The sequence below is a fragment of the Chiloscyllium plagiosum genome, unplaced genomic scaffold, assembly GCF_037043375.1.
Source record: "Chiloscyllium plagiosum isolate Xiang-an unplaced genomic scaffold, Cpla_swu_hap1 HiC_scaffold_5, whole genome shotgun sequence".
Lineage (NCBI taxonomy): Eukaryota > Metazoa > Chordata > Chondrichthyes > Orectolobiformes > Hemiscylliidae > Chiloscyllium > Chiloscyllium plagiosum.
The window spans coordinates 16,635,051-16,650,678 of NW_028270143.1; the positions used below are offsets into that span (position 1 = coordinate 16,635,051).

The 15,628-nt window shown below is 42.5% G+C and overlaps 1 protein-coding gene across 1 annotated transcript; it reads right to left on the reverse strand.

Annotated features, from left to right (window-relative positions):
* Positions 1–4,779: 4,779 nt before the first annotated feature.
* irx1b (iroquois homeobox 1b) lies at positions 4,780–9,627 on the reverse strand. The gene is made up of 4 exons (XM_043689641.2): positions 9,220–9,627; positions 5,746–6,742; positions 5,451–5,520; positions 4,780–5,179 (listed from the first exon to the last, which is right to left on the reverse strand). Exons 1-4 carry the CDS (start codon positions 9,451–9,453, stop codon positions 5,125–5,127), a joined length of 1,356 nt encoding a protein of 451 aa, XP_043545576.2. The 5' UTR covers positions 9,454–9,627; the 3' UTR covers positions 4,780–5,124.
* Positions 9,628–15,628: the final 6,001 nt, after the last annotated feature.

Here is a 15,628-nt window from a genome sequence, read left to right on the forward strand (position 1 = left end):
TTACAAGGACGATTGGAACTTTATAGCGTATGATTCATAGAGTCTTATAGTACACAGGAGCTGTGGTGCATGTTACATTAATCAGTGTCAGGGTAGTAAAACACAGAAATGAATATGAATTCACCACCTTCTACAGGAGATAAATGTGCTTGTGAATAATTGATTAATGCTTAAAAAGAGGGTAAAAACGAGAGGCAAAACACACGCCCTCTCCCTTGCGCCCCCGCCCCCCCAAAAAAAAGAAACTTGGGAATCTTTGCAGCGAGCAACCGGAATTTAGGAAGAATTCGTCTGCCTTCTAAAACTGTAGCTTTCCTAGTTCGTGTTTATCCAGCAAATAAACCTCAGCAATCATTTCACTCCTTTTACACGAGGGAGCGGGGAAATGAACACACTAACGAGCAAATGGGTTGATGTGGATGCACTGAGCTTTAACAATACTTTTATATTTAATATATTTGGCTACTTGGTAATTTTGAGGAATCGCATTGTTTGTTTTTCCCTCTTATTTTCGACCCCACAAGTGTTTGTTTCTAATCTCTGTGTGACCGAACAGGCAACAATTTCGGGATATATTCTGTCATATGTCAGCGTGTTTACTCGCGGGGACAGTGACATTCCTCCACACTCGTCCCAGCAACATTTTAGCGCATTTTGAGCTCCGTGGTTATTTGCACAGCCGTAAAAATGGAGCGAACAATAAATGACCGCGAAGCGAACTGTGCATTCATGCAACATCCCCATCACATGGTCTTTTGCCTTACCTCGGACACGTTCCCAAACAGCTGTCCGTGACCTGTCTGCAACTTAAAACAGTTGAGACAAGGAAACTCCTCCGATTCTGTTCCCACACACGGTCACGCCGGGAGCAGCTTTGTGATGTCGACACGTGCAGTTACAATTAAAATTGTCGGATTAAATGCGGGTCTTGTGGGGGGGAGGGAAGCATTCTGGTGAAATATCCTTTGCAACCTTAGCCCCGAATTATTGACTTCCGAAGTGGCTGGTCCGCAAACACAGCCGGGGGTTCTTTGCCTCATAAGTCCACCCACCTCCCCCCCTCCCCCTTTCTCTAACTAGCTCAAAAACATCCTCTGCATCATTTAGCCTCCCTTTAATTAATATATTTGTTTATATTGAATCAGCAGATGCTTAATTTTAAATCATCTGTACATAAGTACGTCATTTTCTTTCTGCGGCGCTGAACAGGTAAGTTTTACATTTTGTTTCGGCCAATGTTATTCGACCAATTTCCCATCCCAGTCACTTCCAAAGTATCCTCATCTAATATGGTAGTAGCATCCTTGGTTTTGTAAACTTTTTACTGCAGTGTTCAGGATTTCGAGTGTGGGGCCGTTCAGAGAAACTGCGTTGAAAATTACTGAGTAGGACGGTGGCCATAAAATCTGTCGCAGTATGTTTTCGCACCAGCTAGACGTTTAACTTTACAGGGTATTTGTTTTAAATAAATGTGCTGCAGAGTGGTTTGTTCTGTTGCTGTTAACCAGCAAGCTTACTGCCAGATTGCAAATTGTCTCAGCATCTGCAGCAACATTTGTTTGTTCAGAGTTACTCAGAGTAACATTTGTGGTACTTTCCCAAACAATAATTAATATTCTCTTCAGTTGGCGGGGTTACGGGGTGGGGGAGGTCGGGGGAATGCCTCTTGAATATGTTCGGCCGTGAAGTCAGTGGAATGGAAGAAACCAGCAAGAAATACACAGTACGATTTCCCCTCTATTTGTTTACCATCTACCTATTCATCTATTGTCCTCCATCTATTAATCTGCCTCTTTTTTTAACGTCACACACCCAGTTGGACGATGAGTTGACTTGGCAGAGTAGCAGGTGTGGGTCTAGCTGCTGGGGAAGAATTGGAAAATATTAGAAGCGAATGGTTTTGCGGCGGGGTGGGGGGGGGGGTGGAGTGATTCCCGCATGTAGGTGGGTTCGGAGACGAATCTTTTGCAACACGCAATTATTTGCCAACGGTGGTGATCAGCACGGTTTCATTTGGTAGAGCAGGAGGACTTTGACGATTTCTGTTCAGAAATTCAATGGGAACATGTGTGCGGGTGATGAATGAACCCGAAAAGTTAAAGGGCGGGATGGTGAGAGATAGACCCGGAATGTTCGGTTCGTTCACTTAAAGCGAATTGAATCCTAAAAGTCGTTTACAAAGTTTATCTTTTGACCTCAGTACCAGTGAGACTAGATAAATCCTTCCAGAGCCTGCTACATTGTTTACAAAAAGCGGAACTGAGAGGGTGTTTTTGGCTTTTTAATCAAAGTCTGGGGGGGGGGGGGTGAGAGAAAACAGCATAACATAAAATAATTGACAGCATCGATTCAATCCCGTTCTTCGGTGAATGCTTTGCCAACGGTGTTTTGTCGTTTGAGCATCCTTTGTTATTCAAATCTTTTTTTTAACACTCAAATCTGTCTCAAACATGCTGCAATCAATGCAGCAGCAAGGCGCTCGAAGAGTTAGTTATTCTATTCAAATAAATCGGAAAGTGTAGTATACAAATTCCCAGCAGGCTAAGTGTAAGGAATCCCCACTCAAAAAAAAAGCATAACTGGATTTAAAGCTTCCCAGTGTGGCGGGACAGGTTTGCAGCCGAGTAACAATGTGGCAGTGTGCTCAAAACGACAGGAATGGTACCATCGGTGGCAGCCTGTGATTGAGTTTTCTCTCTCTACGTGTCTCTTGGGGAGTTGGGGCGGGGGTAAAATGCCGTTAAAAAAAAAGACGCGGTGTCTTGAGTTCTCGGTCACAGCGTGTCAAAAGGGTGCCACTGCCTCTGGCTGCGTTTCTTTTTGTTTTGTGCGTGTGACCGCGCGTTTCTGTTCCCTCCACCCTGTCCGAAAATAGGTGTGGAATAGGGCTGCCCTTTCGAAACCCCTCACCGCTGAAAAGGATTTGCGAAACTAGTCAATGGGCGCAGTCGACGCCTGGCAGTTTCCTCCGCGTTTCGCACTACAACGGCTGAGAATGCAAGTGCGAAAAAGATTGAGGCCTCGCTCATGTCATTCGCTCGCCGTGTAAAAAAAAAAGATAGGTTAAACGAATATTTTTTAAAAAATAAAGAAAACAGTGTATATGCTTCAAGTCTGCACAAAGTGGAAACACCCAGGAGGTCACGAAGTATCTGTGGAGAGAGAGAGAGGGTTAACTCTAGGGTTATAAAGTTCTGATGGAAATTGATAGACTTGAAACGTTAATCATCTGTTTCCAAGCATCTGAAACTTTTTTTTTCATTCACATGAGTAACTGTGACACTCTCTACCTAGTGTGTAAATACTCTAAAAGCTATACCTCCCCCTCAATAAGCATTTTGGATAGAAAAGGAACCTTTGTCACGTGTGTAAATAGACGGCGTGGATCTCCTCGGTGAGTGGTGAGTCAAATCGACAGACTAATGTGTGTGCTCGGGGCCGACACCTCCCCACCCCCCTCCTCCCCCCAGCCTCTGGAGCTATCCATAGAGGGAGCTGTCGGTCCACAGTTTCCCCATACTCAGCTGCTTCGGCGCAGCACTCTGCACATGCATTCGGCGCGCCACGTCGAAATTAGCAACGTCTCATCCGAAAGAGAAGGGTTCCTCTTCGTCTGAAGTGAAACTCTGTCTCTAACTGAGCCAACCTTGTGGCAACGTGGAGTTGAAGAGAGTGCAGACTGTGATAGGTTCCACAAAGGCAAGCGCGTCACCTCAAACACAATACGAATTACAATCCAGCAAAACGTCCACACGGTACCGTTAATAATATTGCTGCTAAATAACTGAAGAAATAGGATCTGAGGACTAAATGCCAAATTTTTGAAGTTACTATTTTAAACGTACTTTGGAACCGACTTTAACGTTTCACCTCTTTAATAACTGACATATGCAACATAAATCATTTTTAAGCTCCGAACAAATCATTTAAATACATTTAGATACATTTAGAATCTTGTAAAATGACCAAGTTATTATTTCTGGTGTCAACACACGCCTTTTTTAAAAATTAAATAATCTGTCACATCCCGACAAAAACATTTTCGTTAAATATCATCATTTAAAAATGCATTGTATATAAATTCTTCAGAATCAAATATAGCATTTCTTTCTGCATAACCTCATACAAATGGCGTATGTGTCTGAATACCATTGATAATGTAACTGTATCGCTCGAAAGGAAGGGTTTTTTTGTGCTTGTCAGACAGCAGTAGAAAGCGTTATTCCAATGAGGTGAAATCAGCCAAGCAATCGATACTCGCTGCTCTGACTCTTTGTTACTATTTTATTTCACAGTTGCTATTATTTCCGATCCGTGATGAGCTTGTCTCTTTTTTCTTTCTCCCCCACCTCCCTGTTTGGACACAGACTTCCCATATTATTTTTTAATTGCTTTAGCAGCTGTTTGCTTCATTGAGCTCCCCCTTTTCCACCAGGAGCAGCCATCTGTCGAGTTAGTAGCACCTTAAAGGTCACTGATTGGTTTCATAGGGGACCAGGAGAATAAACACTGGGACATTTACTTTGCTGAGATCGCAACCTAGTTTGGAACAGTTTTTTTTTGTTGTCTGTTTCCCGCACCTTCACCTTTGGATTCAATGTTACATTGGAGATAAAGTAGTCCGGACAGCAGCAATAAAACTGTGAATACAAAAATACGTTCAGGCCGTTTTCTTCAGCGTCCCATCCCGAATACACTGGCAATCCTTTCAAAACCCTGCAAAATGTGACGCTTTGAAAATCAATACAAGGTCACGTAAGGTTACGTGGAGATGGGAGGTTGCTCTAATTTCTTTTAGTTTATTAGACAAAAATATATGATTCTGACAAGTTCTGCTCACGCGCTTATTTACAATTATAATCACTCTATATACAAAAAAAAACACGGAACGTGGGAAAATAATTACCAAACCAATAATGATCGCGTCGGGAAAAAAAACCAAAATCAATTAGAATAGCACGTGCTGATATGTTACAATGTGAAACAAATCGTTACATATTTGTCAAGTTTTTTTTTAAAGGGATTTTGTGTTGCTTGACACTGCGGCAAGAAAAGTGAAGCAAAATTAGCTTTTTTTTTCAATTTTCTTTTTAATGTTTGTTTCCCTTTCACGGTAAAACTTCTTCAGACGGAAGAGACGGTTGTCAGAACTGGTGTCCCTTCCTTCTGGGGCCGGGAGCTGAAAAGAAGCACAAATATTTGAGTGGCCAGTCCTATAAGATATTGTGTAAATACAGTATGCATCTCAAAAAGACCAAAACAAAAGTTCCAGACTCAATAAATACGTCTGTTATCACCAAATGTATAAACACTGACGGATAATTCCCTAAGAATTCTTCCTTTAAAATAAATAAACCGCGTCAACAATGTGCAGAATACTGTGTATTATTGTGACCTGCCTGCCTTTTCAAAACAAAATTGATGCGTTGACCATAAAAAAAAACCCTCACCTTTCATTTACGGGCTGAAACGATATTTTTAGCGATTGTGATGGAGATTCGCCTGGAATACATTCCCTTTCTGGAAAATAAAATAAACATGCCGGGTCAGTCTCCGGGTAAAGACATGATTTGAGTTTTGAAGTTAAAATGCAAGTTTAGAGAGAGAAGGGGTGGGGGAACGGTTGCATTTGTCCTTTGAAGCTCAGTTACATCGCTGGAAGCCGTCAAATCTGGCATCGGCTGAGAGCTGAATATATAACATTAAAAATGTAAAGCTCACTGGAGGGTTGTGTGTGTAAAATACCTGTGTGTTTTGGGCTGGGGATGTCTGTTGATTTTTCATTGCTGACTGCTCCCAGGGCTGCTGTTAGCACAGAAGGCTGTTGCTGCTGAGGATGTTGTGGAGGGTGATGATGGTGGTGGTGGTGATGATGATTTACACCCAGAAACGACCTGACATTTAGCAAAGAGTTCTGGCCCAGGAAAGCGCCGTTTGTCCAGTTATGAAACTTGCTGATCTGACAAGTATAGAGTCCGTGGTTTGAGAGAAAAGCTGGGTGCTGGATGGTCGACGGTGTGTGACTGGTCGGAGAGCATTTCTGGGCGCTGTCCGGGCTGGTTGCAGTCTCTGCCAAAGACCAGATTTTGGGTTTGCTATGATTTGGGATTAGCAAATTTCCTTGTGCTAGAGATACGCCCCTGGTGCCATTGTTTTCAACGACACTTCCATCTACTCTATCCGCCTCCTTTGCTTTACTGTCACTTTCAGACCCCTGCAATGTCCGATCATGTTCCCTCTCCACGTCTGCTTTCTCCTCCTCATTACTGAGGTTCAGCTTTTCCTCCTCTTCCTCATTGCTCTGCTCCTCGTCGTTTTCGTCAATTTTATCGATGTCGATGCTTTCGAGGTCAATCTCCTCATCCTCCTCCTTTTTCTCGCTCTCCCCTTCAGTGTCGCTGCCGTAGAGAGTACCGTCATCACTTTTACTCCGAGCACCCCAGGTCATTTTGTTCTCTTTCTTGAGTCTCCTCCTGGCGTTGGCGAACCAGGTGGAGACCTGGGTCAGGGTCATCTTGGTGATGATGGCCAGCATGATCTTCTCCCCTTTGGTCGGGTACGGGTTCTTCCTGTGCTCTTGCAGCCAGGCTTTGAGAGTACTTGTGCTCTCCCGGGTGGCGTTTTTGGGTCTAGCAGGATCTCCATACTGAAACTGTCCATAGGGATAATAAGCAGGAGCCGCATGTGCTGCAAATGCCGCCGGATGAACCCCAGGATTATCCTTTAATTCATACTGTGATCCCTGAAATGAAGTCAGACAAAGGGACGGGGGATGCAGAAGGGAGAGTGCGTTAAAACAAGGTCAGGTTTGTCTCATACATTATCTGCAGTCGGCCATTTGAGGTCAGAATTCGTCACGAAAACAGGGCACACAATAAGCAATTCAAAGTTTGGTGTTGGCATGAATTAGTGTTAAGTTTTCAAACTTTTTTTTTAAATTACGGAAGTAGATTAAACTTTCCGCAAGACAAGCAAAAGAGAAATCTTGTCGTCACAATTGTATAATTAGACCAAACTTTAGTAACTCAAACATGTAGTCCAAAACAGCTGCCAAGCACCATTCGCAGCGAAATGCATGCAACATAGCTGTTAGTGACTAAAATACCGAATTATAAATAGAAAACTTAGAATTACTTATTCGAAAACCTATATTCTACATTTAAGACCGACACTACAACTTTAAATTATGTTATCAGTGGGCTGCAATGTCATACATATTTTAACTGAGATTTAAATTGCAGGGATACAATCTAAGCCTCGTGTTTTCTGTTTTGTAATTGGTTATACAAATCTTTGCGAAAGACTGTTAAAATACTGAGCCAATGATTTCAATCACTTAATTTTCAGGGGACTCACTTTTCCAAAACATGTTTTAAAACAGTAGGCAGAATATCTTTTTCAAGATTGAATGACTGATTTCAATGGCGGAGATCTTTTTCTCATGATTGCGTTTCAGCGTTACAAATCAAACATTGCATGGACATTTTAGAGGGAGGAAAAGGAATATTTTTTTAAATGTCTGGACTGTAGGTACATCGGTGTTCCTGAGTCTACTTCAGCTCCTTGAAAAAAAAATTCCATGTTAAATTTAAAAAGTTGAAAACATTATATAATTCAGATCATACTGAGATAGCCGCAATGTAAACAATACAAAAGAAAGCGGTCTATTTATGGATCCTTAACTGTTCTGATATTCAGAAATGCAAATTCTGCTCAGTTTGTTTTGCAAGTTTCCACTAATGTAAACTTGGAAGGTTTTATATTAATTCTTCACTTTCTGCTTACAAACATCATGCTCTTCTAGTTTTGCAGAGGCCAACTTTCTCATATATTAGATAGGATTCTGGGTTGACCATTTACATTTCTATATTATGTGCTTTTGGCGTTGTACGATAACTCCAAGGACGCTTAATCAAAGAATCGTGAACAATCTTAACTGTTCTGGGAAACCTACACGAATTTATATTCAACGGCAGCGCCTGTTATCTGTTCCAAGAGGAGAATGAACAGGGCGTCAGGATTATTATCAAGCCAACAGGAAATCTTCACAAACTGGAGGATCAGTGGTCACCGTTCAATATTTTGTAGATAATTGTCTGGGCTGATCTCAAAAAAAAAATCTCCTTGCACTTCTTCAGTCTCCACATGAGATGATCGGATTTCCACCCCTGCAAATCTATGCAAAACCCTTATTCCCAGGGCCCAGAGTCCATTACCCAGATTACCAAATTTGCCTGATTATTGATTTGTTTAAGAAAGGGCGAAATGAGACAGGAAAAGTACCGCAGTCTTAAAGCGAAAAACGAGTTATTCTAAAATCACATTTGAGCCGAATTTGCAGTGATCTTTCATTCATTCTCAAGGTTATACAATCAATATAGAGACGGTTAATTGCAAAACTTTTGCATTTTTTAAACTGTGCTATCCGCAATTGGAATAAGCAAAATAAATGATATTTTTTAGTCGCATTGTATGACGCATAAAATAAAGTGAGGTGCCTTCATTCCCTGTACCGAGTGTGGATATGACAGGTTAAAACAAAGCTCTACGTTCAGTTGCGGAATTGCATATATTAACTGCAGTCTGGAGCGAAACTCAAGACAACTTTGGCCTAGCTCGTCCATAATTATACTAAGACAACAGACAACTGCCATGATCTTCGGACATGGCGAGGTGGCCACATTTAATCAGAAAATACTACGATAAGAGTTTATAACGTGTCCCTGCGCGCTGTTAACAAGAAGAACTGGGAATATGGCCGGACGATAGAGAATGTCAAACTTTTCAAAGCTGGTGTCTAATTCTCTCTACCCACGGGCCCAATATTCCTTTCGTCGTGCAATCCGGAACAGTGATTCTTGAACGTTTACATCGTATTTATGGCACTAACTTCAATCCAAAATAAGAAAGGCATAATGATCGCCGTTTACTGATATTACGTTTAGCAGTACACGAGCGGCCAGATAATGTCTCGCTGCTTTATAAGCTCGGTGCTGTAACTGTAGATTGCTTTGGTGAAAATTAGGGGGGGGGGGGGGGAAAGATCTGTTTCTCACCTCAGGTCTTTTACATATTTGTGGGGATGCGCACGAGACAGTTTTTTTTGTGTGGAAACTTTACTGTAGCCGCAGAACTGGGTTTCTTTAGAAAAGAGTAATATTTAAGTGTTTGGGTAAGAATGCCCCGCACAAAGTGTGGCAGAAGATTGATCGCACTTACCATTTGGGAGAACATGGTGAGGTCGGTGGTGTAGGGGAGGAAAGCGCTGTAGTTCTGGGCTGTGTAAGGGTTCGCGTACATTCCCAGCACCGAGGTTACAGCGGCGGCAGCGGCGGGGTTAGCTCCAAGCTCGGCTCCTCCTCGGGAAGAAGCTAGCACTCCCTGCCGATCGGCAGCGTACACAGCCTGGCTCGCACTTAAATACTGAGGATACCCGAGCTGAGGGAAGGCCATCTCCTCAGAAGAGATCTTCACGGAGCTCAAAACACGGAAAACGGCAACAACAAAACAAAACAAAAAAAAGATCGAGGGGTGGGAAAAAAAGAAGTCGCTCCCGGTCGTCTCCAAATCCCGTCTCTTTTTGTCCTTGCCTGCAGAGTCTCTCTGTAAGCGATCTGATCGCCAATTCAACTCCAACTGATGTGTCTGCCCATAGGTCCTGGCAGATCCGTAGATATCATTTGAAGTTGATGTTTTGACTGACAGGTCACTTTAGCGGCAAGCCCCTCCTAGTTTGGAACATGTGGCTTCGCACGGTTGGGCCACTCTGTGTTGTGTTGTGTTAAATGTTTTGCATTCGGATCTATTCAGTGGAGCACCCACTGGTGTACGACAACCTGTCTACATGATTTTACAGCTGTCCAACACTGCTATTCCCCCCCCCCCCCCCCCCCGGCTTCTTAAACCGTCCGGTGTCCCTTTTTTTGTACAATCTCTCAGATTGTTTTCTAGCCCCCAATAAAACAAGTGTCAACACTCGCACCAGCCAACACGCATTATACACGCATAATTTAGTCATATAAGCAGGGCCAATAGACAAATCTTGTACTGTACTGAGCTGAAAGGGAGCTGACTTTAAAACTCAAAAAGATAGATCATTACCGATTACCCTAAATTACACCAGATATGTGCTTATTCTGGTGTCAATGTGATGACAGGCCGCAAGAAAGAACCTGATGAAATAACGAATACCAGGCAATTTATTATTTATGCATTGTTAAACAGAACGGACCGCCCGTGTGTTCGGGATTAACAATAAAGAAGAGCGTCGGGTCTTTGTTTTTATTTCTCTTTGTGTTATCTATATATTTTTTGCTGTAACCTTTCTCTCACAACTGCCGCCTTTATGTTCTGTTGCCTTCCCGCACTAAACATGGCCTGCGTCTACAGGCAAGCAACATTGCGTTTGTGTGTGTGTGTGTTGGTGGAGATACTGAAAAGTGATCAGGAAAGGCCAGGAATTGGAGCTTTTCGTTTTGTTTTTGGTCCGGTCCGCTCTCCCTGTGACTGAACCGGGAGCTGCCCTACTTACAGGTAAACGGAGAGATGGAGCCTTTGCTTTGGAAACCTGGCGGGCGAGGAAATGTCTGGGCTCTGTCATGGTCACTGGATCGCGGCAGAATTTTGAAATAGTGATACATTCCAAGAACTTATTTGTGTGATTATTTAAACAAACTGAGGTCTGCTCGCAGTTTCCGGGTGCAACTTGCCTCAAAAAGAGTTTGCTACAGTTCAATCCGGAAGATTGCAATAAACTGACCCAGTTTGGACATGTAAAATATTGAATGGCATCAAGAAAGTTATTTCTTCATCAAGCCCCACACCCCCTCAACCCTCCAACAAAAGCATTAAAAAAAAACCGGAAGGTCGTGCTTTGAAAGGATTATTTTACATAGGAATAAAAAAAAACTGTTTACAAAATAACGTGAGTGAAGATGGTAGCCTTTAATTCCATAGTTAAACCTGTGTCTAATCATGAACACATTTGGATAGACACCTAATTCAATTCTTCTGGTTAACTATGGAGTTGCTTGTCCGGTGTCGCTTTGCTGAACATCGATTGTGAATTCAGGTGGGATATCCTCAAATAGATTTGACGGCGTCTGAGATCTCACCTCAGACCAGTTGCGAGGTCCGTGTGTAGCCCACACCCAGTTGATTCCTCGCAAGTTACCTAAATGATCGTCGCCCACCCGCAGGGTTAACTTGCCACTTAGTACATCCATCAATCACGTGAAACTTCTTTGATACGTCTCACTTAAACTCTCATCGCATTCCAACCCCATAGTTATCAGATGCAATGCCTTATCTTCTCCCAAATGATGCGTAACTTCACCACCTTCAGAGACCATTGCAGAATATGCGACAGTACTGAATGTGCAGGCAAAGTAACATTATCTGTATGTTCTACGAAGGACTAATTTTATTTTACCACCCCCCTTTGTGTTTTTGTCTTTTATGCTGATATCGTCTCAATTAAAGCGGAACGCCCTCGCTACCTTGGGCGAATCACAGCAGCAAAGTTGTAACTGCAGCTAAAATTAAAAGCGTCGATAAACTGAAACTTGAATGAGGCAAAGAAATCTCAAACTAATGAAAAGCACAATGAGATGACTAAATCACACCAGTGATTGTGTGAATATGGGGGCTGTCATAGTTAAAAGGAAAATGTGTCCACCTGTACTAATAAATGAGACCCTTATGAAACAAACTAAAGGCCTCAGGCCAACAAAGGGAGAAAACAAAACACAAGCTGCAATACCTGATATCTTAGGGAAAGTGCTTAAGATTACTTTGCTGTATAAATGTACATTTGCGAACAAAAACGCACGAAGCAAAGATTTTAAATGATGAGGAAGAGTAGTGGACTCGCCAACATTAAGGGCATTTAAATGGTCATTGGATAGGCATATGGACGAGAATGGAATAGTGTAGGTTAGATGGGCTTCAGATTCCGTCCACAGGTCGGTGCAACATCGAAGGCCGAAGCGCCTGTACCGTGCTGTTATGTTCTATGTAACTCGTGCAGCAATCAAAGTTTTTATACACCGAGAGGATATTTCAAAAATAAAAGTTAAATTTAACAGGAACTTGATTGATTCCGAAAAGGCATTTGAGAGCCCAGATAGATCCACACATGGTGGACTGCACAGTGCCAAGGCATTATTAATCAGTGCCATGATGGAATTGTATATTGTGTTTAAGTAGTGGTTGGAGCCACATTATGGCTCAAATTCAATACTATCAAGGATGTGCCTGGCTGTCCTTTTGATTTAAGCTAACAGTCCTCTTGGAAAGAACCGAAGAGTGGGCGATTGGATAGAGTAAGCAAAAGTGACTTGGGAATCTAGGTGATTCGCAGAATGTTAGGGCCGGTAACTTGAAAACTGGCAGTGCAAGCAAAATCAAACATAAACAATATTCAAGCAAAGGGTTAGGGAAATGTTTGTAGAGTCAAGCCAATACTTCCAGCTAATTAGTACAGAAGTTCAAGTTTTGAACATTGAGGCTACCGAAGTAGACAGCTCCACTGCTTTGAAATAATACCCTGACCTTCTATTCTTGGAAAGTGTTGCGATCTAGAATCGATAAAACAGATGAGGAAGAATGACTTCGCATCCAGAACAAAGATCAAGCTATAAAGGTGTATTCTGGATTAGTGGTGCTGGAAGAGCACAGCAGTTCAGGCAGCATCCGAGGAGCAGTAAAATCGACGTTTCGAGCAAAAGCCCTAAAGTTGTATTGTTGCATTCACACTACAGTGTGGTACTGAAATGTGGTTAGTGTCAATGGCTATGGAGAAGAGGCCTGACACTTCTATATCAAATTATCTTTGGAAGACGGTCGTGTTTCGAATAGACGAAGAATGACAGAGAACTTACGAGCGGTAAAGCAGAGGCACATCCATTGCCTCCGGGGTGTGCCCTGGATACTGCATCCTAGTTTCCGAAACCAAACAATGAAGGGGGCACCTGTACCATATGTTAAAGCAGGACCCGGAAGGATAATCTGAGAATAGAATAGCCAGAATAGAATAGAATGGTCGTGACCTTTCAAGGATGGAAAATATTGTCTGACTCAGTAAATAAACAAATTCAAAATTACTAAAGTCTCCGTTTGCAGATAATAGCAAAGCATGAACATGTTGTTTAAAGATTTTCTTTTCTCATTAAGATTTGTAACTGTGGAATTTGTTCACCGACGTGAGTTTGTCAGTTTTATTCGATAGCACATATACTAACAGTATTTAAAGATATTTATACTGTTTTGCATATTCATGCGGGTGAAAAGATAAATACATATTTTATAATAAAATGGCTGCTGTACGGAAGACAGTTCGGCCCGTCGTGCCCATGGCAGCTCGCCAAGGAACAACCCGTCCTGTCCCAACCTCACGCCTTTTCCCTGAAGCCCTGAGTCCTTTTTACCCCTTCAGACAAGTTGTCCAATTCTCTTTTAGCTTTCCAATGTCGGCAAAGTACTGCCTGACCTTTTTTAAAGTACAACTCTGTAGTCAAATGGGGTAGAGTGTTGCCAAGCAGATAAAAGGATATCAGCTTTCTTTCCGCTGTCGTCCGTAAACATGCGGTAAGTACTACCACCAAATTAATTAAAGAACAACTTGATAAGAATGCAGCATTTATGATCCATTCAACTAAACTGAAAGCAATAATGGAAAGATAGCAAGACGGAGAATCTGCTAAAATGACCCGAAGCGGGAGAGGGGAGCGATGGGAATCAGCGAAACACATCTCTGGCTCCGGGGACAGGGCTGAGAACTTGTTGGAAATAATTCTTGAGGGCTGGAGATGGCAGTGATAAAGCGTTCCGGTTCTCAGAAGCTGGTGATGACAATGATGGTGACTGCAAATAGCTTAAGCTGCGGAGGGGGGAATGGTGATAACAGTTCAGTATGTGGCTGGGAAAGAGAAATTAAAGCAACTTAAAGGGTGCTTAACGTAATTATAAGAGCAGAGACTCTTCACAGGAAGGACATAAACTACCATTTAACAAAACCCAAACTATGACTATTTGTTTAAATTGTTCAAGAAAGACTATGATCTGTGTCAAGGAAGAGATAATGCTGAAGATTCTAATGATCCAAACAGTCAAGAAAGTCCGACTGTAGTTTGTTTTGATTCATTTTTTAAAAATGCCTTTTATCGGCTCTTGCAGTGACTGATGAAAACCGTAGAAGTGATGAGTGGCAGTCACGGTTGAGTGACCATGCGGCTCAACAATAATCATTACCATCACTGATTACATATCAGGCGGTGGTCGTTTCAAACTCCAGTTAGCAGTGACACGGGCCCACTGAAATAATGGCAGGATCATCTGATAGAGTTGACTTCGGATCAAGTGCGCAGGCTACTGTGGGTAACAAGTGTCATGTACCTATGGATGTGAAAGAAGTTTGTGGTATCAGTGGATCCCGCGCCTGGACTCAAAAGGCGTTTTGTCCCGTATGCTGAGTATGCTGGTTGATAAAAAAGTTAACGTGCGTTTGCAATGCAGCTTTACATTAGGCATAAGGATAATATCATGCCCAATATTTTAAACACACCTCGGCAAGGGAGGGATGGAACCATTTTCGGTTCGCACTTGGTATTACTAGGCTCCCTCGCCTGGGTTTATTTGGGCAGTGGGTGGGAGGCATGATCTTTTCGCCACGTGTCTGATTTGTCAGAGTTCTGGCCAGCTCCCCGATCTGATCCTGATTGACAGCTCTGGTTAAAGCATCATTATTGCTTCACATCTTTGGAGAAACCATTGGCAAACAAAAGGAGTCCGTGATAGCACGGAAGAGAAGCTGAACGAGGACTAAGGGGGGTGGGGGGGGGGGTATCTGTTCCGACTCGAATACACAGCTGTACACACATCCCCGTCGGGAGAGAGAAAAAGATTTCTGCTCACCTAATTTTCCGGTCTCTACATTTCAAAACCAGCAGAAGATCCCCACTTCAAAATATTAGTTGCCGACCTTTGAGATTTTGATTACAACCTAACAATACAGCTCACTGGGAGTGTAAATTTCGGGATTATTTATTTGCTGCGATATTTAACTCCTTCTGCATTACTTCAAACTCGAGTCGTGTAAACACTGAGCGGAGACATGTCACCTTAAAATAAAGGCAAAATACTGCGGATGCTGGAGAACTGAAATAAAAACAGAAAGTGTTGGAGAAACTCAGCAGGTCCGACAGCATCTATAGAGAGAGAGAAAAAAAGTTAACGCTTCGACACCAATAACCTTTCTTCGAAACTGTAGTTTTATTTTGTGCATCTCACCCTCTCTTATTACCCCCAAGATTATTTGACAGTACAGGTGACGTTCAAGATAATGCACATATCTAATGTCAAGCCAACAACACATAATCGTAGCTGTTGTTGGCACGATTCGATAAACCATTTCAAAACACTCCAGTCTTAATTGGGGTTGTGGAGTTATTTGTGAACACAAAGTTTAAGCTCACCTTTTTCTTCTGCCAGTCAAGAAGCGGCAAGTTGGTCACGGATTTACTTAATTACCATTAACCATGTGAGTGTTTCCCCCACCCACCCCTCTCCGTGGCTTGCAATTTCGTGTCACTATAATTTGGCTTCAGGCGTCGATGCAATTGCTCTCACC